This window comes from Aptenodytes patagonicus, chromosome 26 (assembly GCF_965638725.1).
Source record: "Aptenodytes patagonicus chromosome 26, bAptPat1.pri.cur, whole genome shotgun sequence".
NCBI classification, from domain to species: Eukaryota; Metazoa; Chordata; class Aves; order Sphenisciformes; family Spheniscidae; genus Aptenodytes; species Aptenodytes patagonicus.
Window position 1 is genome coordinate 2,310,275 of NC_134974.1, and position 25,688 is coordinate 2,335,962.

The following is a 25,688-nucleotide window of genomic DNA, read 5'->3' on the forward strand; positions in this document are numbered from 1 at the left end:
GGGGACGGGGGGCAGCACCCATGGGACAGCCAGGCCCCCCCCCCCCCCCCCCCAAAGCTCTTCCTCACCCTCCGCCGCCGAGAGCTCAGCCCAGCTAAGAACACCCCGAGGAGGGGACAGCCAGGGGGGGCCCAGGGGGCCGGGCACAAGGACGTGGCACCGCCACGGACGCGAGGACCCCCCCGCCGTCCCCTTCCCCGCGGCCTCGGTGACAAAAGGGATTTTCTAACCCCCGCAGGGTTATTCCCCGGGAGAGGAGGAGGAGGAGGAGGAGGAAGGACAGCCCAGGCTGGCCAGGGGACACCGAGAGGGGGGGTGATGCCGGGGGACACGGGTGACCAGCCTCGTCCTGCTGGGTCCTGGGGGTGAGCTGCACCCCCCAGGTGCTCCCAGAGCCGGGGGGTCCTCGGGGAAGGGGGGGGACACGACGCACACGGACGAGGCCACTGTCCCCAGCCTGGGGCCGGGCTCCTTTATGCACCGCGCCCCGGCCTCGGAAACGAGAGGGGACCCGGGCCGGCGCCATCGCCCTGGGTCCCCCCCAGGCTGAGACCCGACCAAACTCGGGGCAGAGGAGCAGGACCCTGCCGGGAGAATCGGGGCAAACCCGAAAGATGCTCAGCGTCACCACGTCCTGCCGCGGGGACGAGCCCGAGCGGGTCCCCGGGCTCCCAGCCCCGCAGCGGCCACCGTCGGCATGAATGTCACCGGGACGGCGGGGAACCGGAGCCGCGCCGGCGAGGAGCCCGTCCTGCTGCCCACCTTCTCCACCGCGGCCAAGGTGCGGGTGGCCCTGACGTGCCTCCTCTTCCTCTCCTCGGCTTGCTGCAACGGCGCCGTGCTCTGGTCGGCCGCCCGGGCGTGGCGTCGGCAGCGGCGCCCGCCTCGCGTCCGCATCCTGATGGCCAACCTGGCGGCGGCCGATCTGCTGGTGACGGTGGTGGTGATGCCGTTGGACGCCGCCTGGAACGTCACCGTGCAGTGGTACGGGGGGGACGCGGCGTGCCGGGCGCTCATGTTCCTCAAGCTGGCCGCCATGTACGCCTCGGCCTTCGTCACCGTCGTCATCGCGTTGGACCGTCACGCCGCCATCGTCAACCCCTTGGCGGTGGGCTGCGCCGAGAGGAGGAACAAGGCGATGCTGTGCGCGGCGTGGGCGCTCAGCGCCGTGCTGGCCCTGCCGCAGGTGGGCGAACCCCAGCCCCGGGGTGGGGCGGGGAGACCTCGGAGGGGACGCCACCGCCTGGGGTGGGACGATGACGGTGACGGCGGGGTGGGGTGGGGGCGAGGAAGGCCGCCGACGGTCCCGCGGCCCCTTGCAGGCGTTCGTCTTCCGCACGGTGAGCCGGTCGCGGCCCCGCCGCTTCGTGCAGTGCGCGACGGTGGGCAGCTTCGGGGCGCACTGGCAGGAGACGCTCTACAACATGTTCACCTTCGCCTGCCTCTTCCTCCTGCCCCTGCTCGTCATGGTGCTCTGCTACGGCCGCATCCTCGCCGCCATCTCGGGCAGGATGAAGGACGCCGGGGGTGAGAGCACGGGCCGGGGCCGCGCCGCTCCTCCACCCTTTCCTCCCATCACCGCTCGGTTCTTCTCTTCCTTTTTCACCTCCCGACGCTCCTGCTGGGGTCCAGCGCCCCGCTCGGGTCCCCGCTCCCCAGCTCGTTAACCCAGCGCTCTTAATTAACCCCCGGGCACGGCGCTCCTCCTCCTCTCCTTCCGACCTCTCGCTCCGTTTCCACCCCGCAGCCTCCTCCCAGGAGATCCAGCTCCGTCGCTCCTGCAACAACATCCCCCGGGCCAGGATGCGCACGCTCAAGATGTCCATCGTCATCGTCCTGACCTTCATCGTCTGCTGGACGCCCTACTACCTCCTGGGCCTCTGGTACTGGTTCTCCCCCGAGATGCTGACCCGGGAGAAGGTGCCGCCGTCTCTCAGCCACATCCTCTTCCTCTTCGGCCTCTTCAACACGTGCCTGGATCCGCTCATCTACGGGCTCTTCACGGCGCATTTCCGCAGGGAGACGTGGGGGGCTCGCCGCTGCAGCCGCCGCCGGCACGAGCAGGAGGTCGCCTCCGCCCTCACCGGTTCCTTCCGCGTCTCCGCCACGGCCGTGCCGGCCGGGAGAGCAGGCGACAGTCCGGGGGGATCGGGAAAGCACGAGCTGGAGGTGACGGCGGGGGCAGCTCCGCCGGGAGGGAGGTGCGAGCTGTGCCGGAAGAGGACGGTGGAGAGCTTCATGTGACGGGGAGACCCGCGGCAGAGCAAGGGGAACCCCCCAAAAGTGGGTTGTCGGGGGGAGACACAAGGGCTCCGTGCCACCACAAAGCCGCTCAACAATAAACTCAAGATTATTTTCTCAGCAGGAGCCCGTCTTTGGGCCAGGGGATGGTTTAACCGGAGCCGGCGCCGTGGCATCACCAGCGCATTTCCGCGCCGGGCAGGGTCTAACGGGCACCGGCAACGTGCAAGGAGCCGTAAGCCAGAAGCAAGGCGCCCCGCGTCAGGCAGAGAGCGAAACCTGGGGCAGAAATTCCTTTACAGGGTGCCGCCGGCGCTCCTTGGGGCGGGGGGGAAGAAAAAATACCCCATTTAAAATGTGCCCCTTCACCCGCGCCGGGGGCACGGGGAGAATTCACCACCGCCACGGAGAAAGCCCGCCGATCTGGTGGAGAACAGCGCACGGCTAAGTGAAGCCGTCTCTTCCAAACACTATTTTAAGGGAAAAAAAAAAAAAAAAAAAAGGCTTTTTCAACTAACAAGTTGTTTTACTGCCAGCCCCCGAGATCAACAGCCGTGACAGCGACATCGACCGATTTTAGGCAAATCTGAAGTTAGAAAGGGACCGGGGCTCGGTTACAGCTTCTCAGAATGTTTAATTAAGGACAAATAGCAAGAGGACGATTTTAGTCAAAATCAGAGTTATTTAAAAGGCCGAGTTCACTTTCAAACGTAAAGTCAACAGAATAAACCCCCTCGGGAGAATTAAGGAACATTTGCCTGGGGTCTAGAAAACACCTTCTCTCCAGAAGAAGAGCGGCCAAAGCGCCAGGTCGCTGGCAGGCGTAATAAATCGCTTAAAAATGTCGCGGTTCGAGACGTAACCGGGCTCCGGGGCTGCGTTCACCACAAACGCGAGTGAAAACGACCCCCGGAAACCTCAGGCGTTGCTTCTTCACTCAAGTTTTCTCGTTTGAAGAACGAGAAAAATCTTGGAAGCAGCAAATCCGCCCAAGCGATGAACTGTTTTGCTCCTCCAGCTGTTCCTCAAACGCCCCGTCCCCAACGTACAAACCCCCCCCTCCCCGCCCCGCTTCCCCTCCCAGTTCCCCCGGTTTGGACTCGGAACGCACGGGTAGAAACGAGGCTCCATCATCGGCGTCTCCTGTCCGGACTCCTGCTCCGTCGGCGCCCGCCCCTGGAAGAGAGGGCAGAGCACGTCGGGGGGTTATTTATTGGTTATTTCGAGCCCCCGCGGTGATTTCACCCTCTCTAATCTAGCGGCCTTCTGCGATGGGGCGATGTCATCAGTGGGCAACTGATGTCATCTACCTGGGTTTCTACATGGTCCACCCCTGCGCTGGCGAGCTAGGGGTGCGGCGGACGGAGAAGGAGTTGGCTGGACGGACGCGTCCAAGGAGCTCCGGTCAACGGCTCAGTGTCCAAGCGGACACCAGCGACGAGCCGTGTCCCCTCAAGGGTCCGTCCCGGGTCAGACGTCATCGATGACATCTTCATCGATGGCACGGACAGCGGGATCGAGCGCACCCTCAGCGAGGTCTCAGGTGACACCAAGCCGAGCGGGGGCAGTTGATGCGCCGGAGGGAAGGGCCGGCATCCAGAGGGACCCGGACGGGCTGGAGGAACGGCCCCCACATGAAGCTCATGAGGTTCAACAAGGCCAAGTGCAAGGTCCCGTGCCGGGGCGGGGGCAATTCCCAGTACCAGCGCAGACTGGGGGATGGATGGGTCGGGGGGGGGGGCAGCCCCGCCGAGGAGGACTGGGGGACGCTGGTGGGTGAAGAGCTGGCCGCGAGCCGGCAACGTGCGCTGGCAGCCCGGAAAGCCAACGCATCCCCTGGGCCGCGTGGCCAGCAGGGCGAGGGAGGGGATTCCGCCCCTCCGCTCCGCTCCGGTGAGACCCCCCCCGACTCCCCTCAGGGCACTGCGTCCAGCTCCGGGGTCCTCAGCCCAGGAAAGACGCCGACCTGTTGGAGCGGGTCCAGAGGAGGGTCACCAAAATGCTCGGGGGGCTGGAACAGCTCTGCTGCCAGGAGGGGCCGGGAGGGTCGGGGTTGTTCAGCCTGGAGAAGGCTCCGGGGAGAGCTCACGGCGGCCTTTTAATATAAAAGGGGGCTTATAAGAAAGATGGAGGGGGCCTGTAGCGACCGGGCAAGGGACACCGGTTTTAAACTGGAAGAGGGTAGGTTTAAATCGGACATAAGGAAGAAATTCTTCACGCTGAGGGTGGTGAGACGCCGGCACGGGTTGCCCGGAGAGGGGGTGGATGCCCCATCCCCGGAGACGTTCAAGGTCGGGTTGGACGGGGCTGTGAGCGACCTGATCTAGTTGAAGATGTCCCTGCCCGCGGCAGGAGAGCTGGACTAGATGGTCTTCAAAGGTCCCTCCCAACCCAAACCCTCCTGCGATTCACCTCAGCACCAGCACAGGTTCCGGAGTTTTCTCGGCCAGGCGGACGAGCCGGTCCCCGGCAGGCCGAGGTCTTGCTCGTGACCCGGCGGCGCCTGCGGTTCGGCCCCTTACCTTCTCTTTCCTTTCGGGGGCCCTCTCACGAAGCACCAATCCACGCTGATGGGCTGCCCCATCAGCTCCTGGCCGTTCAGCCCCTCCATGGCCGCCTGCGCCTCTTTATAGGTTTCGTACTCGACCAGAGTATATCCCTAAGGAGCGGGAGGGAGGGAGCGTGAGCCGCGGCGGATCCTGGCAGAGGGGGAGCCCGGTGAGGGAGCGGACACGGGAATAATCCCTCCCCAAGCCCTGTTCGATCCCCGCCTCCGCGGCAGAGCCGGGGAAGGGGAAGCACGAGCCTGCGTGGCGTCCAGCCGCCGCCACGTGGGCGAGTTCAAACGCCCCGTAAGCCAAAAGGGAAGGCGGCGAAGCGGCCGAGGGGCTCGAGGGGCAAGCGCAGCCGCGCTGAGCACCCCCTCCTACCTTCAGGTAGCCCGTCCGTCTGTCGAGGTTCAGGTGGATGTTTTTTATCTCGCCGTACTCCGCGAACTTGTCGTGGATGTCTTCTTCCGTCGCCTCCTCGTGAACCCCCGTGACGAAGAGAATCCAGCCCTCCACCGCTGCGGTGTGAAAGGGATAAGAGTCACGCCGAGCGCAGGGCGTGCTCCCACGTCGGCTGTGGGGTCTCAGGGAAGGGGTTCCCCCCCTCCCCAAAAGCTGCGGCGAAGCACAGAGCGCGCCGTACGCGGGTGGGAAGGGGAGACGGAGCCCCGGAGCCCAACGTTCTTGGCTTAGCCCGGGATAAATCCCGGCAAGGCAGGGACAGGCTCTGTCCCAGCAAGGTCTGAGCACCGATACGGAGCCAAAGACCCCGCAATTCCCCCACCATCTCCCCTCCCTCCAGTAAAGCACCGGCGGCGAGGGCTGGGAAGGCGCCTCCAGTGATACTCACACCTCTGCGGGCCCGGCTCATCGCCGTCCTGCTCCACGCTGTCGTAGTCCTCGCGCACGCGGGCCCGCGAGCCCTCCTCTGGGCACAGCGGAGAGGGGGGAAAAAAGAGAAATGGGCCACCGGTGCCATCACTCAGGAGGACGACGGGGCCCAGACAACCACAAACCCATCTAAACCTCCCCAAAAGCACAAAGGCAGCCGGGGTTTCACACCAGACCGCCCTCCGAGCGACTCCAGGGGAAGCGTTTAACCCAAACCGGGAGATCGAGGCCCGGAGGGGTGGGGGGACGCCCCGGACCCCGGCGGGCGCAGGAGGGCAGAGCGCGTCGGGCGATCCTCACCTGAGCCGAAGCCTCGGCCCTTCCGCTTCTTCGCTTTCTCCTTCAGCTTGTGGATGCTCTCTGCGGGCGAGAGGGGAGCGGGTCGGAACCGGGGAGGGGACCCAGACCACGGCCCCGGGGCCCGGCAGGTCCCCCCGCCCCGGGCCGGGCAGGGTCCCCCCCCCCGGGGCCCGGCAGGTCCCCCCGCCCCGGGCCGGGTAGGGTGTCCCCCCGGTCCGGGCTTGGTACTGAGGCTTGTAGGGAGAGGGGGAGAACCGGAGCGGGAGTGGTGGTGGGGGGACACCCCCAAGGGAGGGGGAACGGGACCCGTCAGGGACCAGCGGTCCGAGGGGAGGGGGACGGGCCCGAACCGGAGGTAACCGATACGGGACCGGGGGTCCGGGCTGAACCGGCCCCGAACCGGGAACCGCGAGGGGGGAACGGCACAGGGCCAGGGGTGACAGGTCCCGGTGTGAGAGGGACGCGGCTGGGAGCTGGGCCAGAAGCGGGCCCGAGGCGGGACCCCCGGGCCGGCCCGAGGCCGGAACCGGACCAGGCCGGTCGGTGGGGCCGGGCCGTTAGGGGACAGCCCCAGCACCGCCCTCACCGTCGCCATCCTCGTCCATGGCGAAGTCCTCGCCTCCCGCCTCATGCAGATCCAGCACGTCCGCCATCTTGCCGCTCTCGCCGCCGCCGCCGCCGCGCTGCACGCCGGGAAACGCGCCGGCAGCACCGCCGCGCCGCGCGCCGCCATCTTGGGGAGGGTGCGTGGCGGAAGGGCCCGCGCCGCCATCTTGGGGAGGTCGACGCCTCTCGTCCCGCCCGCACCGCCATCTTGGGGAGGGTATGTGGCGGAAGGGCCCGCGTCGCCATCTTGGGGAGGTCGACGCCTCTCGTCCCGTCCGCACCGCCATGCTGGGAAGGTTGGGCTCTCCCCCCCAAACTGGGGCCGTACCGGGGACCCCTGTCACCCCCCGGGGGTGGCGGGGCGGAGGGGGGGGGGGGGGTGACACCGGCCTGGCTGCTCCCGGGGTACAAGCCCCTGCACAGGGACGATTCGAAGGAGAGGCCGGGGACATGATCTGCCCCTTCTGGCCCAGAAGAAGAGAGAAGCCACCACGGCAGCTACCCCAAAATCTATTGTTTTATTGTATAAAATCATACATACAAACCGCAGCGCCGTACGGCGATTTATCCTTTCAGCTTGGCATTTAATCACGTAGCCTGAACAAGGAGAACAACCCATTTTGGATGCCGAGAAAACCTGCATTTGTTCATTTTATCGCCCTCCGAGCGGGATCCGGAGACTGAAAACCGGTGCCCAAGTTGCCAAAAACACAAGCCACGGAATATCGGGTTTTCCTTTTCCCTTCCGCCAGGGCGAATGGAAACATCTCAATCCCCCCCCCCCCCCCGATCCGTTTCAGAGCGGCTGCCGGCAGTAGCGAGGCATCCGAAACAGCTCGCGTACGACCGGGCGCCGCAGGACGGGAGAGCCGCAGCGAGTTTGGCTTAAAAAAGCATTAAAATCCCGACGCGCCAAACACTCGGAAGCGCGGCGAAAAGCAAAGAGCACCAGGCAGGGCACAAAAACCTGCCGGCGGAGGGGCTGGGAGGTTTCTCGGGAGTTCCCCTTCCTTGCGAGGTCAGGCCCTGGGATAAATCGCCGTCTCACGGGGCGGAACGCCACACGCCGGCGTGGAAGCGCTGGCAGGGAGACGTTCGACTCGGCGCTATTTCTAGGGCAAGTGATTAAATCCGAATACAAGGTCTAGATATTGCCAGCCGGGACAAAAAAAACCCAAAACAAACCCAAAAACCAACTCCGCACCGTTTACAATCACATTTATAAACGCGTTAAACATTAATACTGTCGTGTAAAGAGGCTGCGTATAAAAAAATATATAAAAAAAAAACCAAAATAGGCTTGTTAGGACGAGAATACAAAACTAGAATACCTACAGATAATGCAATTTTTTTTAAATCTCCATCTCAAAACAAAGACTATCGCTCGAATATCCGCCTGCCTCTCCGGTCAAACATACTGCGCGAGAGGCTGCTGCAGGGAAAGGAGAGGGCGCGAGGGGCGGCTGGCTGCGGAAACAGCCGAGTCCCGAAGGCTTTGTACCTCTACCCAGGGGAAAAGAACCGGAGGAAGCTCGAAGCCGCGCTGGAGAAAGGAGAATTGAGGTCTGCCTTCCATTTATATTCCTGCCGAGACGCTGCTGGCTCTTCTGGGCTAGGTATTGGAAAAGTAGGAAGCGGTAGGGGAATGACCTTGAAGAAGTCGCTACTTTCTTGACTGAACTTGAGCTGTAGGAACACTTTAATGTCAGAAAGGGCATTTTTTAAAATCTAAACATCATATAGATTTAGTACGGATACGTATATTCATTTTAAAAAAAAAATAGTGCATCTAGAGATTTTTTTTTGTTTCAGCAACGTTTTGTCCCATCGCCGCTGTTAGAGGGAAGGGAACAAGCTCCGAAGCGGGCGCTCCCAGCTCCACGAGCAGCGCAGCTCCCGCCGTCACCCCCTCTCCTCGTTCCAGGCTACGCTGCACCAACGCTCCAGGCCAAGGAGGTAGTGGTGGTGGTGGTTGGTGGGGGGGGGCTAAAAAAAAAAAAACCCCAACCGCAGCCCACACCTTCGTTTTGTCCAGCCCAGCAGCCACGCCACTCCCTTCCTCCCGCGCCAAGCCCTCACCGAGGAACGGTGAGCTCTGCGTGATCTGCTGACCTGAGGAACTGCTCAGCCCTCTGCTCTACCAGAAATCCTAACAATTGTCCCCGAAAAGTGTTTCTCGGGGCGGGGGGGGGGGGGGGGGCAGCTGCGGAGGGAGCTGGGCGGCGTAAATTAGGCACGGCGAAGGGTCGGACCCCTTTATCTGGCTGACAGAAGCAAAGCAGAGTTGAAGCCAAAGCCTAGTCGGAGCTTTCGCTGCTTGGGGCTGGACCTGTGCTCTGGTTCGAAGGATTAAACGCGGTCCTAGTGAGCAAAGACCTGAACACGGTTCTAGTGAGCAAAGACCTGAACACGGTTCTAGTGAGCAAAGACCTGAACGCAGTTCTAGTGAACAAAGACTTAAGCACAGTTCTAGTGAGCAGACCTGAACGCAGTTCTAGTGAACAAAGACTTAAGCACAGTTCTAGTGAGCAGACCTGAACGCAGTTCTAGTGAACAAAGACTTAAGCACAGTTCTAGTGAGCAGACCTGAACGCAGTTCTAGTGAACAAAGACTTAAGCACAGTTCTAGTGAGCAGACCTGAACGCAGTTCTAGTGAACAAAGACTTAAGCACAGTTCTAGTGAGCAGACCTGAACGCAGTTCTAGTGAACAAAGACTTAAGCACAGTTCTAGTTAACTTGTACTCGCAAACCTCATCGGGGAGAGGAGCTGAGCAGTTTCCCCTCTTATTGCTAGCGAGTTCTGAAACTCTGGCAAGGCTTTTTAAACCTTCCTTGAAAAGGCCAAGTCTGACATTTGGTTTGGAAGCGGCTCCGGAGAGAACAGCATGTCCATCTCTCCTTTCTTGCAAGATTTTAAAAAAAAAAAAATCCGCGTCTCCCCAGCTCGGCTGGGGAAGCCAAAAAAACCACCAACGCTCCACTGCCAGCAAAATAAACCGGCCGCTTCATACCCCCACCGACTGCCGGTGCTCGGGACGGGACGCCAGCACCGCCAGACTGGGCTAAACGCGGCGAGGACCCAAAGCGGATCGAAAAGGAGCGGAGCAGGATTAATTAGCCTGGCGCCGACTAATTAAACTGCCAAGTCCAATCCCTTAAGCACCGCAGGGCCTTGCAGATTGTCGTTAGGTGCATTCGTTAGAGAATGAACTACGTCCCACCCCACGAGCGGAAGGCCAGAGCAGGAACAGACACAGCCACCGGCAGCTGGAGGGGTACCTGCGAATCCCGCCTGAGCTTGGAGCTGGAATTCCGTAGACCGATCCCCAGGCTTAAGTCTGGCCAAAACAAAATCCCGGTTTTAAATCCCTTTTACGTGCTTGGGAGTATTCCCCCACGCAGCTTGCGTTCTAGGGTTAAAGAGAACGCGTCGGTGGTTGTGTTTTGTTGTTCTTTTTTTAATTACTGAGCTTATCAAGGAGTTTCGATAGACGCCCCCCTCTACTATAGAAGGAAAAAAGAAAAAAAAAAAGAAAAAGGAGGTCTGCATGACATGCATCAGCTCCAAAGAACAGAAGCTTTCTGGCAGAAGTGCTACATTTCGTGGAATACTGCCGACTATATAGTACCAACGTACGGCGGGGGTCTTCGGTGTTAATACTGAAAGGCTGCATTTTTAACGCCGTCTTTAAAAAAAAAGAAAGTGACAGAAGGAACTCTCTAGCGGAAAGGAGGCTGAGGAGTAGGTCTAGAAGCAAGTATTAAAAGGTTTAAAAATCTGTACAGGAGCGCTTTTTTTGTTGTTTTTCTTAAAAAAAAAAAAAAAAAAAAATTCTTTAAAATGTGCAAACGGGCCACAATTCTGGGAGAGGCGTTACATGCTTTACGTGACGCGGGACGGATCCCGTCAGCGCGGAGGTGTTAGTAGGCCTGGGGGAGTGGAACGGCGTGCACGCCAGGGACTAGCAGTTGGAGGAGTGCACGCTCCCCAGCTGGCCAGCTGCCAGCATCAGGATGTCTTTCTTCTCCTTATGGAAGCGCAGCTCCTTCCCAGCCAGGCGGGCTTCGTCCAGCTCTCTCTCCGTCGAAGCCAGCTCTCTGGAAAGGGCCCCTGGGCTGTTCTGCTCCCTGTTCACCCAGTCCATGGCCATCTGGTTCCTTATGTCATCATCCAGGGCGCGGTGGGAGTAGTGAGCCAGGACCTCCTGGTGGTAACGGACATAGGCGGGGGGAGCTTAGGAAAGACAAGTCGCTACACGGGACACACGTCGCTTAGTAGCATCTGGCTCCCCTGCCAGCTAAGGGAGCTTAAGGAGAAGGTCGTTGCGACCCGAACGCGCCTAGAGCACAACCGCTCGAGACGCCGGACTCACCTGCCGTGAGCACTGCCTCTCCCGCATGGCTTTGAGGCTGCCGTTCCAATGCAACAGCTGGAAGACGGTCATCAGCTCCTGCAACGGCAAGAGGCAGTCAGGCTGCGAGCAAACGCGGGGACGAGGATTCAGCCTCACAAGTAGTCGAGCTAGTTTCTAGCTATGGGAACAAGAAGCCGAGAAGGACCTTGAGACATCGCGCCCAGTCCTTCGCAACTGCAAGGATCACAGAGTACGTTTGCAACTCCGGAGTCCACAAAGGACTTCCAGCATTAATGAGTTAAGATTTATCAAAAAAGACGAGAAAACCACAGAAGCAGGGGAGGCGGAAGGCATCACCGACGTCCTAGGAGCCAGGATGCAAGGGCAAAGCCGGGCTCACCCCGCTAGACAAACCCCCCCCGACCAGATGAGTGGATTAGAGAGGAGACAAAGACGCTGATGCTTCCCTCTGCCCCAGGGATTTCGGGATTCTGCAAGCAAGGCTCTGCCACCTCGCAGCCTCCAAGCTAAACCACCAGCCAGGGCAGGTGACAATCTCAATGTTTTCCAAGCGAACGTTTCTCTCTCAAGGCCACACAAATTCCGCTTCATGAACTCCCAGCGACGAGTTAGGCTTCCCGAACACAAACACAGCCTGAGGAATATACCTAACGGAGTCACCCTGTGTAAACAGGCCCATTAATATAAACACTTCTGTCTTCCGCCCACTGAGTATTTCCATTCAAGGGAAACGAGCCAGGCAAGAAGTCAGCTTCGGGAAAAGTTTGCCGACAGCGAAGAACCCCAAATACAGCGACGCTACAGACTTAAGGCGCCTGCTTTGAGACGCATCCAAACCCTGCTTCGCTGTCTGGAGCAGAGTTACCGCCGAGTTTCTCCTCTTCTAAAAATCCTCTTCCAGCTGGTGCACTTACAAGTCAACTCGTCTGCACGAGGATCGTTTCGAGCTACTTTTGAAGCCCGAGTTTAAACTAAAAGGATTCACGAACCTCAAAGCACCGTCATAATGTCTCTGTAGGCGCGGGGACGGACAAGGAGGAGGGCGCCCAAAGGCTATCAAGCCACACGCAGGATTCAGAGTGCCCTGAACGGTCTTGTTTACCTGGCTGCTCTGCTCTGCTCGTAGGAGCAGGTTCCTCAGAAAGGCTGGAATAAAGCCCAGAAGAATCTCAGTTCTCAGTCATCTGCTCTGCACGGACTCCTTCTGCTCCATTAACCAGAACTGATAAGTGTTATAGCAGTTTCCCTCGGCAGTTTGTACTTTTCACTTCGCAGATGTTTTGTCGTAACGAGAGACAGACCGAGCATATTTCAGTAGGATACGGAGACTGCTCAGATAACGCTGTGGTTTGAGGGCATGTAACGACAGTAATCAAGACTCCTAATTTCACAATCAAAATGTCTTTGGATGAAAGATCTTCACCAGCTTTCCTAAGAGAAGCGAGATCTCTCCCGTTTTACCGGGAGAGGATAAAACCCCCAAACGAAAGGGCTCGCTTAATGCCGTGAGTTAAGGTACCCGGAGGCATCGTCTGGACCTCCAGCACCGGCTACCTAAATGCCACGTCACTGAAAAGACTGGATCAGAAGAATGCACAACCCTTTCACAGCACCGCGCCAGGCAAACACCGAAGAGCGTTTGCAGAGAGAAGCCCAATTCAAAGTCTTCTGCTGCTGTACCAGCACCTGAAAGTGCCACAAATCCCGAGTTGCGTTCTAAGAGGAAAGCCCCACTTTTATTTCGAGTGTAAAGCACTACGGATGTAGCTGAAAGATCGAACCAACCACCCCTTGAACCGCGTAATTAAATTATGAACGGTACCTGGAACTCCAGCATTGATTTTCCCTTGTTGGATTCCAGCATGAAGCGGAAAGCACCGATCCCGGTGTTGGGATTATCGGCTTCCTCTCGATTGCCCTGCAAGAGACATTTCAGAGAAGAGCTGCAGTTCCCGACCAAGCGGGGCTCGCCTGGTACCTGCCACTTCTGCTACATCCTCTCCACTTCAGTAATTCCAGGTCAGATTAAGGAGGGCAACCTTACGCACCTCAGCCTTGTGCCGGCAGACGCGCTTACCAGTCTAATTCAGCCTCGAATACTCGCACGGTTCGCTACCGCTCGCACGGAGCACCGCGGGCCGCTCTGCTTTTGACAACGCCACTTGAAACGGGATTTCCCCCCCCCCCCCCCGCAGCCCATTATGGCGATTTCAAAGCTCCTCCAATACTCTGGGTACTGCCATGTGACTGCACAGCAAGAACTCCCTCCAGGATGAGGTATAATTAGAGCGGTAAAAGAAGAATGCAAAGCTCCCGCCCCTAGAAACTAAAGTTTCTGGAAAACATTTGGTTTAACGAAAGCTAGCCAACGTGACAACCCGGTCACAGAAGGGCCGCGTGAATCAACATCTCAGTCTTATTATCCTGCCCCGCCTGATCTGAGGGCAGCACAATCAAACTCGAGAAGAGTGTGAGACGGTGTGGGAGGGGAAGCAGGAGAACGAGAACTAGGGCTATAGTTAAAAGTTTTAATACTCAGAAGTCGCTGAAAAAAACCTGCCATAAAGAGTTCCAGATGTAAAAGAAAACTTCTCTTCCCGTGATTTGAGGTTTTTTCCCCCCCCGTCAATCCGTCCCCATCAACTGCAGCCGTCTGGGCACGGAAAAGCCTTACGTTGAAAGATGCCAGGGCCTCCGAAACACTCTTCTCAATGAACTCATCTGTGATCCTCCGGGAGGGATGCTCGTTAAAGACCGAGTTCATGAGCGCAATCTTCGCCGCGCTCCTTCGGGCTTCGGCCTTGGTCGGACAGAACTGAGGAGAGACAGACACCATCAGGACAGAAAGACAGCGAGATGAGCGAGATTCCCTTCGGCCCCGTGCTCCAAACTTCTCCCCCCCGACACACGAAATGGGAATTAGGTGGCAGTGTTGTGTAGTTTTGGAAAGTCGTGCTCTCAGACATCCTGAAATCATTAGGAGCTGGTTTTAAACCACAGCTATCCCAACCATGCTAAACACAAAAATTAGGCAGGCAGCTGAACTCAGCACATAGTATCTGCATCAGGAAACGCCGCCGATCAGATCGTCAACAAAATTAATTCGCTTAAAACGAAAACATAACCAAATCACTCTTAAGCACCAGGACTGCTCTTCAGGATGGGTAGACCGTGTAGCTGCCAGAACTGTTTCTTTTGGATACGATCTTCAAACCAAGACTAGAGAGTAACTGCCTAAAGCCACTACAGCAAAGGAATCCGAAACGCAGTCAGGACCCGTTGTGATTTTTGGACCTTAACCTTTCGGGTGAGGTATTTGGGTTGGACATCTTCCTTTCAAACAGAAAGAGGGGAGAAACTATCGATCCAGTGTTACGATTTGATTTCTAGGGTCTTTTTGGCATATTGAGAAGAGGTTCTGGGTCGAACCCAGAGCCCTCGCAAGGAAATATTACTCTACCAGCTTGTCCGAGCCGCATCCTGTAAATACCTCCCACTGCTTAATCCCGGGAAGGAGAACGAAGTATCAAAACCAGCCAATCTAACAGTTTTCTCCGATACCACGTATCTTACCTCAGCCCTGCTGAGGTCCAAGTCAGTCATGTGTAGGGAATGCAGCACGTACAGCAAAGTAAAATTTACAGCCAAACCTTCCCGCACTGAAGCGGGGCGGCGTTTCATAGGCAATTAGGAACATTAACAGCCAGCGTGACGTTAAAGAGGGTTACAGTCAGACCCTTGTCATTCTCACGCTTCAGATCAGCAGGAAAACGTTAAGGCTGTGCCCACCGCAGGAAGGTATTTGAGCACTAATTCTGCTGGGGACAGGTTCTCAGGGCGCTGCTCTGGAGAGCGAGCCGCCCCGCAGGGAGAGCCTCCGCCCAAGCGACCGTACCTGGAAACTGCCAAAGCAGCTCCCTCCCGGCAAGGTGACGTAGCAGACGTAGGGGGGGCTGTTGGAAGGGACCATCTCGTACACCACGAGAGCTCCGTTTTTCAGATCGGCGCCACGCGACTGCTTCATCTGCCAGAACTCCTGAAGGGCCTCCACGACGTTCACTGAGGAGACAGAAACAGAATCAAGTTCAGACACAGAAAACAAGAGCCTGGGAAGCTGGGTTCCTCAGGTATCACCCGCCGGGAGCGGCCGCATCCAGAAACAGAACAGCATAAATGTCGGTGTATTCCCGCCTACGCAAGCAGGGCCCTGCCCAGGGAGCTCAGTTATGTCTCTTATGAAAAACCCTTGGCTTCAAGGGAAGCTGTAGGTGCACGATGTCAACACAAACACGCCTCTCCCAGCGAGAGGAACCTAAGGAGAACCGCCGGGTGATAAACCAAAGCTTCCTACAGAAAAGCTCTTCTCGTTCCAGCAGACTTGGGGAGAAGCTTTCAGAAGAGGACTGGAAAAAGGCTGCAAAGCAGCAGGGCAGCGAGGCATTTTTCCTCCGTAAGAGGGCTGTCAACAGGCTCAGCGGGTTTGCCCACCTGCCTCACCGGATCCTCAATATTGACATTCTTACATTTAAGATAAAAACACGGCAGCTGACCTGCGCGTGCACTGTCAGACCCGCAGAAACCACCTGCCTTTATGCTGAACATCGCGTACCCAGCTCAGAACGACACGACGGAGACACGAGAAGCGACCTGAGGCGTAAAGCTACCCAGCTGAGGCCCTCTGGCAGAACTCCCTGTAATTTGGGTGGGAGTATTTGACTGCCACATCGAGAGCGTGCAACAACAGCACAGAGGAGAATGGAAACATCTACTCGGAGAATCTCGTTTGTGCCGTTCGGCACGGGGGACAATGACGACGTGTAACCTGACGGTGAATCACAGGCTAAGACCAGGGTTAGCTTTGTTACAGTAAGTGCTTTTTTCCATCCCGCTTAGGAAACCAGAGCCTACGACGTTAGCCCTCGTTGACTTCGGTAACTGCAGTCTTTTCAGGAGAAGTCGTTTTTAAGCAGGCACCTCTTCCGGAGCACCAAATTTGCTAGACGGGGTTCGAGCACTTACCCAGCTTTAAGGACCCAGCAGCTAGTCCACACCGTGCACAGCCAACCAATGCACACGGCCCTCGCGGCAATCAGCTTGCGGCCCAAATCCACGAGATTAAATTCGTCTCATTTCAATAGGCATGCAAGAACTAGAGGTGCTGCGGCAACGAGGCAGCTGTCCGGTCTCTCTCCTCATTTTTGAGCACCCAGCGCCGCGAGGACTTCCTTTGATTACCCACCCTTTACCTTGTCAAGGTTTGGGCAAGAAAAATGACCCTCGTAGCGTCTAACGCTCCGATTCCCATCGAATTTGCTCCAAGCTTCTTCCTGCGCTGAAGAGTTTGACAGGTAGCTGCAGGAAAAGCCTGCCCTCAGCTCTTCCTCAGCGCTCCCTCTCTGAGCCTTCTGAATCTCAGCGATCGCTTTGAAGCAAGGCGATCTGCAAAACAGATTACAGCAACCCCTCGCTAACGCAAGAGCTGTTAAAAGGGCTCCACCCCCGAGTTCTCCTTTCAAGCAAAACGAGAAAAATACCCCCAAACCCCCACGCAAGCTCTCCCGTGAGGAGCCGTACGCAGCGCAGCAAGCACCGAGGCAGAGCACCGAGCGAGACGAGGCTGCTCTTCTCAAAGTCTCCCGGGGTAAGACACAAAAGGGAGGTGAATTTGAGGCCGCGCGCGAGTGCGAGATGCCGAGTCCATCACGAGCCACCCCGGCTTAGCTTTTCGGTTGCCCACACGGTGCTGTGGCTTTTCAGGTCCGCAGCCAGGCGGCTTTCAGGAAGAGAGCGAGCTCGAGCCTTTTACTTTGTTTTATTGCTTTCTGTAAGATGAAGCCGGGCGAGGAGTCACTAGCACAGTAGTTCCTCGCTAAGCATTTCCCTCCTCTTTCAACCACAGGCTTTTCAGGGCATTTGTTCATAAAGCAGTCGCTTTGGATTGTTTTCAAGTTTAATTTGGGGTTGGGTTGGGTTTTTTTTTTTTTTGATGAAACATGCGAGACGGGGGCAATTTTCCACTGAAGACTAACAAAAAGCCGTACAAACAATACACGGTTCCCTGCCAGTTCTCCAGGGCACCAATACCCAGACAGAATTCCCATCCATCCGGGCAGATTCCCTTCCCCGGGACAGTGTAAGTCATGCGCGTAATCCCCAACGGATTTGGGGAGACAATGCCCGATTCAATAACGGCTTCAGGGACACGCACGACTTCGCAGCAGCGACCACACAAGAAACTGCAGAGAAAGCCGAGCTACGTCAGGCAACGCAAATTCCCACGACGCACGGAATTACTCTGAAAACTCAAGAGGAATTCTAGTTTGGTTGAATTTAGTGAAGTCTGAGAAGCTGGCGTCAAGAGCAGGTCAACGAGGAAATGCCGCGCAACACGTGCACGGGCACGGAATTGCGTTTTCAGCCCAAGACAAGGGTTCCTCTAGGCCGGACACCGGCTGGGTGCTTCGTTAGCGACTGGAGCAATAGGTCAGACAGCTGAGAAGCATCCAAAAGAGGTTTTCTTCACAGACTAGGTTCAATGCTCCCAGCTGCCGCAGGCAGGACGGTTTTAGGAGACGAGGGAGTAAAACACCTCATTGAAACTCTACAAATGCTTCAGAACAATACGCTTTTCTAGGGCTGGAGAGCAAACCGCGTCGCTACGAACAGAGATCTGCCCGTCTACCCTCTCCTTCCCAGCGCAGCTCCAGCCACAACGCCGCACGACGTCGTATTCAGCAGACGAACACCGGCTGGGCACTGCAGCGTGCTGAATCCAAAGTGAAATCTTAGTCTGAATTTGCTCTGGATCGATGACTTGCAGCCTGCTCGTTCACCCCCCTCCTCCCAGTAAATCACGAAATAGCGACGAGGGGGAAGGAGGCGGGAGGAGTGAAGTTTGCTTTTCAGAAAGCATCCTAAATCCCGTTATGTCTCGCGCTTGCGAGAGGACGGTCCTCGAGAAGGCAGGGACACCTCCTGCACCCCGAAGGATTTTAATCCCGTACGGAGCACGAAACGCAGCGCAGCGCTCGGGCCGGGGAGAGGGCAGAGAGAACGACTGGATGGTTTGAACGCAGGTAAAGACGCTGAAGAAGCGACGTACTCTTTGCACCGCACACGAGGTCGCGTTTAGCGGGAAACCCAACACGTAAAGAAAGCTATTTTAAGTGCCTGCAAGCAGAACAAGTCTCCCTCCCAGCTCAAAACTCCGGAACTCTTGCTATCGGCATCAGCCGGTACCTTTTTTATCTGTTTGCTTGCGTTCCTGAGGGCAGGAACTGGAAACGCTGATCTTCGAGAAAACCTTTGTCACCCGTCTGCGTGGGGGAGACCCGCAGATTTACAGAGCACGGCTTAACCCACACGGGGCGGCTCCTGCCAGAGGCTTACCCTTCGGATTTGCCACTCCGAGAAAAGACGAAGAGAAGCTGGGAGACACAAAGCAGAGCCTGCTCTGACCACCAGTCGTATCTGTTTATTGCTTTGGAGCGCAACCCCGTATCCCGGCGTTGTGTATACGATAGCACATCTGACTTGCATATTAAATACAGAAGGGTAAGTGATTCCACATGGCGCTGAGCTCCTCCGGAGCCAGACGAGCAGCGGTCCCCCCGCACGCCGGTGGCGCTGACTGCCAAGCGCTCACCATTTGGAAGCGTACGACCGCCTCCGTTGGACCTGCTGCCGTAAGCCGGAAGAAGTCGGGAACTCAAAATAGTGGCAAAGTGTCTCCTTTCGGGCGGGGCGGAAGATTCTTTCCATCACAGGGCCAGTAAAATATGCGCTTTAACCTTCTTCCTCGCTTCTGAACTCTTTTTTTTTTTTTTTTTTCCCTTTTTTAAATAAAAAGGACCGTACAAGAAACCCAGATCTGAGCTTCCTCCGGGGGCTCTCGCACGACCGGGCGCCTCTGATGCAATACTTGGAGCCCCGCGGCGCCGGAGCGTGGTGGAGTACTTAACACCCCCGCAACAGCCTCTTCCAGCACCAGCAAGCCTGCAGAGTTGATCTCTCCTCCCAGCCGTGGGGTTTTTCACCGACGAGGTGCAGCCGTGCAGAGCACAGAACCGAGGGGGACCCCAGGAAAACCGCGGCCCCCGGGAACGGCCAAGGATCGCCCAGCGGAGCCCTCTTCGCTGCTGCCTTCCTCGAAAGAAATGAGCTTTTTGCCTTTTTTTTTTTTTTTGTCCCGACATCGAGTTGAAGTAAAGGAATTACGTACAGAGGACTGAAAGCGCTACGGCACGAGAAGAATCCTCCGTCTTAAAAAGATAAAAAACATCTAAAAAACATTAAAAAAACCCCCAAACAGCCTCCACTTTCTCTAACTTTATCACGCGTTTACCTGTTGCAGGTACAGCACAAGTAGGAAACCTCCTCAGCTTTAAACCAACAAGCTAGGGAACTGTCTGCCCAGCTCAAGTTCCTACGCCTGCCTGCGTCGTCACCTATATGCTTGCCTACCCCTACCTTGTCTTCTTTCCCTAATTCACAAAAGCAAAAAAACCGCATCAAATTAGGTTTCGGGAAATGGTTGATCCCGAAAAAACCCACAAGTTTGCATTTAAGGGGCCACAGAGCTTTCTAAGAAAAGGAGACCCCGTGAATGTTTCTCAAGCTTGACCTCTGAAACCACGAGACTCCTTAGGGAAGAGGCAGACCCAGAGAAACCACAGGCTCAGCCGTTTTACTTTACTCGCTTTCTCGTTATTGGCACGAGCAGCCCCAGACAGATCGGGCCGGAGCAGGGATCCTCCTTTCCTCCCCACGCTCACCTTTAACGTCGCCCAAATCATACGAGCTTCGCTCCGCAGGGCTGGGAGATCCCAAGCACGAGGGTTGAGACAGCAGCAGACACCGGGAAAGCCTCCACAAACGGCACAAAACGCTTATTATTACCGACGTTTAACCTAACGACAGCAGTCGAGGATGCCTCCTCGGTCACCCTTCTAGCCCGTCACACGGGCAAACCACCGGCTGAACGCCGCTGGGATAGGGAACGTCAGCACACAGCCACGGGAGAGGCTCCCGACTCTCTTCTTCCCTCTAATTCACAGACCTGCAGGGAAAAGGGCGCTCAAAGCTCGGCGGTGGGAAGCAAAGGGAAGCAGGGCCCTCACCCGGCAAGGCTGCCATGCGAATCCCGGGGAAGGAAGAGGGTCTTGGAGAGGTCCACACCTTAAAGCTCACGCTGGGGAAGACAGAAGGGGGAAGAGTTGCACGGACCAAGGAAAACGGGTTACAACAGGAATCCCAGACGAGGGAGAATTGACGGGGAAGGAGGGACAGGAGAATCCCAGACACAAGGCTGGAAGGAAAAGGGGGAGCTGACAGGGGAACACCCCAAGAAGATCCCAGACCCTACAGCGATGGGACGGGTCGTGGGGCGCCTGGGCTCCAGAGCCGGGGCCGGGGGCGGGGGGGGGAAGAGAAGGGGCAAAGAAGAGCCCCAGCCCTGGGGGCACAGACTGCGTGGGAGAGGGGAGATGATCCCATTCCCGGGGAGGGGGCGATGGGGGATAATAGTAAGATCAAGGGAGAAACCGGCTCAAGCTGCAGAAGAGCCAGCCCCGGGCGAGGGCGGCGGGAGGGCAGCCCCCCCGGGGGGGGGAGCCGACAGGAGGGAAACGGGGCCAGAAGGGGCCACGTACGGGAAAAGGGTCTCCCCCCGGGTCCCTCGCCCTCAGCCCCCCCGGGCATCGGTCCCCCGGAGCCCCCAGCCCGCCCCCAGGCCCGCTCCGCCGCTGCCCGCCCCCCCCCCCCCCCCCCCCGCCCCCGGCTCACCGCGGCCGTAGCCCTGCGTGTGCTTGGCGAAGCTCCTCACCACCGCCTCCACCGCCTCCCGCAGCACGGCGGGAGGCCCGGCGCCGGGCGGCGGCGGCGCGGCGGGTCCCTGCAGCCCCAGGGGGGGAGGCGGCGGCGGCAGCCCCAGCCCCAGCCCCAACCCCAGCCCGGCCGGGGGCGGAGCGGCGGGCAGCGGCGCCGCCACCGCGGCGGGCGGAGGGGCGGGAGGCGGCGGGGGGGCCGAGGCGGCGGCGGCGGCGGGGGCCCCGGTGACGCCGGGCCGCAGGGAGCGCAGCGTCCCCACGCCGGGCTGCAGCCGCTGCGCCCGCACCGACTCCATCGTCGCCGCCGCCAGCCCGCTCCGAGGGAGAGCCCCGCCGCGGAGCCGCTGTCACTCACCGCCCGAGGGCCCAATGGGCGTGGAGATCACCTCAGGGAGGGGGCGGGACGGCAGCGGGAGCTGGCCAGTGGCAGCACGGTGGGGGGGGGGGACGGGACTTCGGGGCGGGGCGGAGGGAGGGTGGAGGGAGGGAGGCGGTGAAAGCGGCAGCACGCCAATCGCAGGGCAGAGGACCGCGAAGGCGGGCGGGCCGAGGAGGGGAGCGGCCAATCAGAACACGCTTGTAGGGCGTGGAGTGGGAGGGGCGCGCTCTCCTTGCGTACCCCAATCACAAGTGAGCGACACGGCGAGGGGGCGGGGCTCAGAGGATCGCTGTCCAGTCGTACTGCGGGGCTGATTATAATGACAGAGGAAAGAACGAATCAAAATGCAAAGCAGCGGGGAAGGAGGCGGGGAATTGCAGCCACGTTCTTATTGGTCAGGAGAAGGGGGCGGCATATGGAAAAACTAACCAGTCAAAGGCCTCGATACAGATTTAGGGGCGGAGACCGTCGCGATCGCCCATTCACGACCTCTGTTTTGGTGGCAAAGGGCGGGGCCCGGCGCATCCAGCCAATGGGGACGAGCTGCGCGGCCATAAAGGGGGCGGCATGGCTCTTCTGCGCTTCCCCCCCCGCCCGCCCGGCCGCTAGGCGGCGCTAGTGCCCTCCCTCCGCGCCCGCCTTGACCTACGGCGGCTTCCGTCGCCCTCCCGGAAGCGGCTTCGCGCCGCCGCCGCCGCCCCGCGCCTCCCGCCGAGGCCCCCGCAGCGGGGAGCGACGCCCCCGGCCCCGCCATGGAGACCTGGGTGCGCTTCAGCGCCCAGAGCCAGGCCAAGGAGCGCCTCTTCAGGTGCGGGGCTATCGCTCTGCCTCCGGGGCGGGGCGGCCCCGGCCTCACCCCACCGGGGTCCCGGGGAAGGGCGGTCACGGAGGCCCCGGAGGCGGGGGGGGGACACGGGGGACACACGGCGGGGGCTCCTCACGCCGCGCCGTCTCTTGCAGGGCCGCGCAATACGCCTGTGCCCTGGCGGGGGACACGCTGCGGAGGAACGGGGCGAGCGCCGGGCTCCTGGCCAGCGTTCGGCAGCTGGAGGCTCACCTCAGCCTGGGCCGCAAGCGTGAGTGGGGCCGGCCCGGTGCCGGGGGGGGGGGGGGAGTGGGGCACACCCCCCCCCCCCCCCCCCACCCTGCACCCCCGCCGACCGACCGACCGACCCTCCGTCCGTCTGTCCCGCAGTGCTGCGCCTGGGCAGCTCGGCCGAGGCGTTGGAGGCGGCGAAACGGGCCATCCACCTGTCGGACACGGTGCTGCGGTTCTGCGTCACCCTCGGCCACCTGAACAGGGCCATGTACTTCGCCTGCGACAACGTCCTCTGGGCGGGGAAGACGGGGCTCGTCCCCGGCGTGGACCAGGAGAAGTGGAGCCAGAGGTCCTTCAGGTGAGGGGCTGGGGCAGCGGCGAGAGCCGCCGGCTGAGCGGCGAGCGCGCTTCCCCAGGGGGAGAGCAGGTTTCTCGCCTCCCTTCCGCTGTCCCGGGGGGCGGTGGGGGGGTCCGCAGCGGGGCAGACGAAGGGGTCTGAGCTCCCTGCCCAGCGCTGCGTGCTAGGGGCCTCCCCTCCCCTCCCCTCCCCTCTCCCCGTACCGACGGCAGAGAGCTTGGCAGGCCCGGCTCAGCCCCTCCGCTCTCAGTGGAACGTGGACTCTTCCTTCCCCCAGGCGTTTTATTTTTGTGGCTGAAGGGGAAACGGCCGGGGGGCTCCCGGCGTCGCAGACGGCGCTCCCCAGCGCCGTTTGCCCCCCTCACTCTGCTCTCCCCCCACCCCCCAACATTCCTCTCCCCTCTTTTTCTCTTTTTTTTTTTTTTTTCCAGGTATTACCTCTTTGCCCTCGTCGTGAACCTGAGCCGGGACGCCTACGAGATCCGGCTCCTGATGGAGCGTGAGGCGGGCGGGAGGCGAGCGAAAGGCAGCGAGAACGGGCGCCAGCTCCGGGCTGACGACGGGCTCCAGCAGCTGGGGCTGAGGCTGCAGATCCAGCTCCGGCTTCTGATCAACGTCCTTCGGAACAACCCTCCTCTGCTGCTGGACGTGGTGAAAAACGCCTGCGACCTTTTTATCCCCCTGGACAAGCTGGGGCTGTACAAAACCAACCCGGGCTTTGTGGGGCTGTGCGGCCTCACCTCCTCCGTCCTCTCCATCCTCACCATCCTTCACCCCTGGCTCAAACTGAAGCCTTAGCTGTTCTCAGAGCCTGCCTCCGGCCTCGAAGCCAGCGTAGGCAGATATTTGGGGGGGGTTGTTTCCTCCCGGGGCTGGGACACGACTAAAGCTGACTGTCTCGGTCCCGTCGGGGCCGGCTGCGCGTTCGCGTCACGCCTGGCTCCTTTAACCCAGGGGCCGTGGAGATGGGAGGGGAGTTAGCGGCGGTGGAGCCCGCGGGGGGACCTGCTCCGGCTGCCCCGGCTCCCTGCGTCGCCAGCGAGGAAGGGCGATACTCGACGGACTTAAATTTGGTTCTTCTCCCCACCGACTGTAGGGCCTGTCTGGCCGTTTTAGGGTTTAACGTTTTCCCCTCCCTCTTTAGAGGGGGGGTGCGTGTGTGTGTCTCTTATCCCGGAGCCAGCCGACGGGGAAATATTCGGGGCCGGAGAAGGCTGCCTGCGTCGCTGGGCGCTTCTCCCTCCAGGGAGACTCGGGGTGGGTGGGTGGGGGATTAAACCGTGGGGTGGGGGGTGAGTCTAGCGCCGGCCGGGCGCTTCCGACACCCGTTTTGACACTTTATCTTCCTTTTAAGAAATCTGAGCGCAGGCAGAGAGAGAAAGAGAGGGTGAGTTGAAAGGATTTGGGCCGCAGACGAGCCGTACCCAGCTGGGCGTTCGGAGGTGAACTCGGGGTAAGTCCCGCGGGGTCTCGGCCGGTCCCGCTCTGCCGGCTGGTCGTGGGGTTTGAGGCGAGGTCGGGGCAGGTTGTTTCCCCGTAGGGAGAATATTTCCTTGCCTGCGCCTTCCCCGCGATCCCGGTGGGGAAAGAAGCGACTGCAGCGAGTCGCGCCGAGCCTTGGGGGTCGCTCCCGGCCCCTCCCCGCCTGGATTTCTCTGCGGCCGAGAACAGAAGGGCGACTCGGGCAGCCCGAGCTCTTCCCCACTGCCACGAAGAAGCCGAGACCTGTGCATCCACCTCCCTCCCTCTGCCCGGAGCGGCGCAGGTTCACCCTGCTGAGCCTCTGCTGCGGCTTCCTTCTCTGACGTCCCTTTTAGTGGCTCTTTATTTTTGCCGTGGTGGGATAAACCGGGGAGGGGACAGCTCGACGCCGCGATTCTCTGCGTCGGTTGTTTTCCCCCCACCCCTGCTTTTCCCTCTGAGCCGGCCCTGCCACCTCGCTGGATTTGCCCGTTTTCCTTGGTTTCTGTGACGCCGGATAACGCCGCTTGTGCCGGGCGGCGGGCTTGTCCCGGCTCTGAAGAGTGTTTTACTCAACCGCAGAGCGAAGGACGCGCTCAGAGCTGGTGATTATTTGTATCCAGAGGTGGGATCTTCCTCGGTCCGTCCCCGGGAGGGCGATACGGAGGGAGGGAGCGAGCGACCCCGCGTGCTCTTAAAACCCGCTGGTGTTTTCGCTGAGCTCCAGCGGCTCCGCGCGCGAACAGCCTCGGGCTTCGCCCGCTTCCAGGTACGTCTGCCTGGTGGCGAAGGCTTGTTAGCCCGGCTCTGGCTCCGGGACCTCGCCCGGCGCTTTCCGTTTGGCATCTCCCGGTTTTCTGTGGGCTCTGGGGCGATAGGGGCAGGGGAAAAGGCTGAGTCGCCGGGGAAGGGGGGTGGGGGGGTGGGGGGGCTCCTGCAGCCCAAAACCGAGCCCAGCTAGCCAGAGCTTTAGCAAGAGGGAGTTTAATTCGGCCGGGTAACGAAGGAGGTGGCAGCGGGGTGGGAGAACGCGGGGTCTTTTCTGCCTGCAAACCGACTTGGGGAAGGTGCAGGGCGAGGCGCTCGGACCCCGGCATTGGGAGGGTGAAAGCTGGGCCACCCCCCACCCCCCCCCAATTCCCCCCCTCGGCTCAGGGTAAAGGGCTCGGGCGAAATCTCGGCTTGGGCTCGGAGACTTGGAACTCTCGGTGGAGAAGGTAAATGGGTTACGAGAGCGGAAGGCGGCCGTCCCTGGCACGGGCGGCGGCCTCTCCGCGCGCTGTTCGCGCGGCCGTTTCAACGCCTCGGAGCGGTATTTTAACCCGGCAGGTACGGCGGAGGGCCGCGCGGCGCCTCCCGCTCCTCGCTCGCCTGTAAATACCGCGGTGTAAACGGCCGCCCGCCCGCCGTCCTCTGCCGGTTTGCGGAGTTCGTCATTAAAGCCCAGCTGCCGAGACGCCGCCGTCTTCCCGTGTCTTCGTCATCCCGGAGGGAGGAACGCGCAGCCCGCGGCGCCTGGCCCGTCCTGGGACGGGCTTCTCGGACTCGCTCCCGACGCGCCTTCCCCGGTATCCCAGGCAGTGAGTGACGGGGACACCCGGGGGACCCGTGTGTGTGTGTCCCCCACCCCGATATTTAGGGTCTTTGCCGTTACCGTCG

The 25,688-nt window shown here is 59.8% G+C and overlaps 4 protein-coding genes across 6 annotated transcripts; 2 read left to right on the forward strand and 2 right to left on the reverse strand.

Annotated features, from left to right (window-relative positions):
* Nucleotides 1-697: 697 nt before the first annotated feature.
* On the forward strand, nt 698-2,273 carry LOC143170998 (gonadotropin-releasing hormone II receptor-like). Its single transcript, XM_076359714.1, has 3 exons — nt 698-1,186; nt 1,323-1,527; nt 1,748-2,273. Exons 1-3 carry the CDS (start codon nt 698-700, stop codon nt 2,242-2,244), a joined length of 1,191 nt encoding a protein of 396 aa, XP_076215829.1. The 3' UTR covers nt 2,245-2,273.
* A 1,051-nt stretch (nt 2,274-3,324) lies between these two features.
* On the reverse strand, nt 3,325-6,651 carry RBM8A (RNA binding motif protein 8A). The gene is made up of 6 exons (XM_076360008.1): nt 6,568-6,651; nt 5,982-6,041; nt 5,641-5,718; nt 5,172-5,308; nt 4,764-4,900; nt 3,325-3,417 (listed from the first exon to the last, which is right to left on the reverse strand). Exons 1-6 carry the CDS (start codon nt 6,632-6,634, stop codon nt 3,372-3,374), a joined length of 525 nt encoding a protein of 174 aa, XP_076216123.1. The 5' UTR covers nt 6,635-6,651; the 3' UTR covers nt 3,325-3,371.
* Nucleotides 6,652-7,086: 435 nt separating this feature from the next.
* Nucleotides 7,087-21,088, reverse strand: LIX1L (limb and CNS expressed 1 like). Of its 2 annotated transcripts, none has more exons than XM_076359750.1 (6): nt 20,749-21,088; nt 14,861-15,024; nt 13,640-13,780; nt 12,788-12,883; nt 10,963-11,040; nt 7,087-8,273 (listed from the first exon to the last, which is right to left on the reverse strand). In XM_076359750.1, exons 1-6 carry the CDS (start codon nt 21,086-21,088, stop codon nt 8,091-8,093), a joined length of 1,002 nt encoding a protein of 333 aa, XP_076215865.1. In that variant the 3' UTR covers nt 7,087-8,090. The 2 variants fall into 2 exon arrangements, with proteins under 2 accessions (XP_076215865.1, XP_076215864.1); XM_076359749.1 differs by having other exon boundaries at nt 8,269-10,794.
* A 783-nt stretch (nt 21,089-21,871) lies between these two features.
* On the forward strand, nt 21,872-25,485 carry PEX11B (peroxisomal biogenesis factor 11 beta). 2 transcript variants are annotated; one of them, XM_076360012.1, is made up of 6 exons: nt 21,872-21,979; nt 22,132-22,247; nt 22,367-22,568; nt 23,000-23,825; nt 23,923-24,798; nt 25,185-25,485. In XM_076360012.1, exons 1-4 carry the CDS (start codon nt 21,924-21,926, stop codon nt 23,364-23,366), a joined length of 741 nt encoding a protein of 246 aa, XP_076216127.1. In that variant the 5' UTR covers nt 21,872-21,923; the 3' UTR covers nt 23,367-23,825; nt 23,923-24,798; nt 25,185-25,485. The 2 variants fall into 2 exon arrangements, with proteins under 2 accessions (XP_076216127.1, XP_076216128.1); XM_076360013.1 differs by lacking the exon at nt 25,185-25,485 and having other exon boundaries at nt 23,923-24,021; nt 24,653-24,923.
* Nucleotides 25,486-25,688: the final 203 nt, after the last annotated feature.

What these genes read in the sequence shown, in the direction of transcription:
- LIX1L (XM_076359749.1), bottom strand. Translation starts at nt 21,088, where the DNA reads ATGGAGTCGGTGCGGGCGCAGCGGCTGCAGCCCGGCGTGGGGACGCTG. An exon ending in CACGCAGGGCTACGGCCGCG is followed by an intron (nt 15,025 to 20,748) that starts GTGAGCCGGGGG and finishes CTGTCTCCTCAG; the next exon opens with TGAACGTCGTGGAGGCCCTT. An exon ending in AGAGGCAGTGCTCACGGCAG is followed by an intron (nt 10,795 to 10,962) that starts GTGAGTCCGGCG and finishes CGTTACCACCAG; the next exon opens with GAGGTCCTGGCTCACTACTC.
- LOC143170998 (XM_076359714.1), top strand. Translation starts at nt 698, where the DNA reads ATGAATGTCACCGGGACGGCGGGGAACCGGAGCCGCGCCGGCGAGGAG. An exon ending in CCGTGCTGGCCCTGCCGCAG is followed by an intron (nt 1,187 to 1,322) that starts GTGGGCGAACCC and finishes GGCCCCTTGCAG; the next exon opens with GCGTTCGTCTTCCGCACGGT. An exon ending in CAGGATGAAGGACGCCGGGG is followed by an intron (nt 1,528 to 1,747) that starts GTGAGAGCACGG and finishes TCCACCCCGCAG; the next exon opens with CCTCCTCCCAGGAGATCCAG.
- PEX11B (XM_076360012.1), top strand. Translation starts at nt 21,924, where the DNA reads ATGGAGACCTGGGTGCGCTTCAGCGCCCAGAGCCAGGCCAAGGAGCGC. An exon ending in GCCAAGGAGCGCCTCTTCAG is followed by an intron (nt 21,980 to 22,131) that starts GTGCGGGGCTAT and finishes CGTCTCTTGCAG; the next exon opens with GGCCGCGCAATACGCCTGTG. An exon ending in TGGAGCCAGAGGTCCTTCAG is followed by an intron (nt 22,569 to 22,999) that starts GTGAGGGGCTGG and finishes TTTTTTTTCCAG; the next exon opens with GTATTACCTCTTTGCCCTCG.
- RBM8A (XM_076360008.1), bottom strand. Translation starts at nt 6,634, where the DNA reads ATGGCGGACGTGCTGGATCTGCATGAGGCGGGAGGCGAGGACTTCGCC. An exon ending in GACGGACGGGCTACCTGAAG is followed by an intron (nt 4,901 to 5,171) that starts GTAGGAGGGGGT and finishes CCCGCTCCTTAG; the next exon opens with GGATATACTCTGGTCGAGTA. An exon ending in CCCCCGAAAGGAAAGAGAAG is followed by an intron (nt 3,418 to 4,763) that starts GTAAGGGGCCGA and finishes CCTCTCTTCCAG; the next exon opens with GGGCGGGCGCCGACGGAGCA.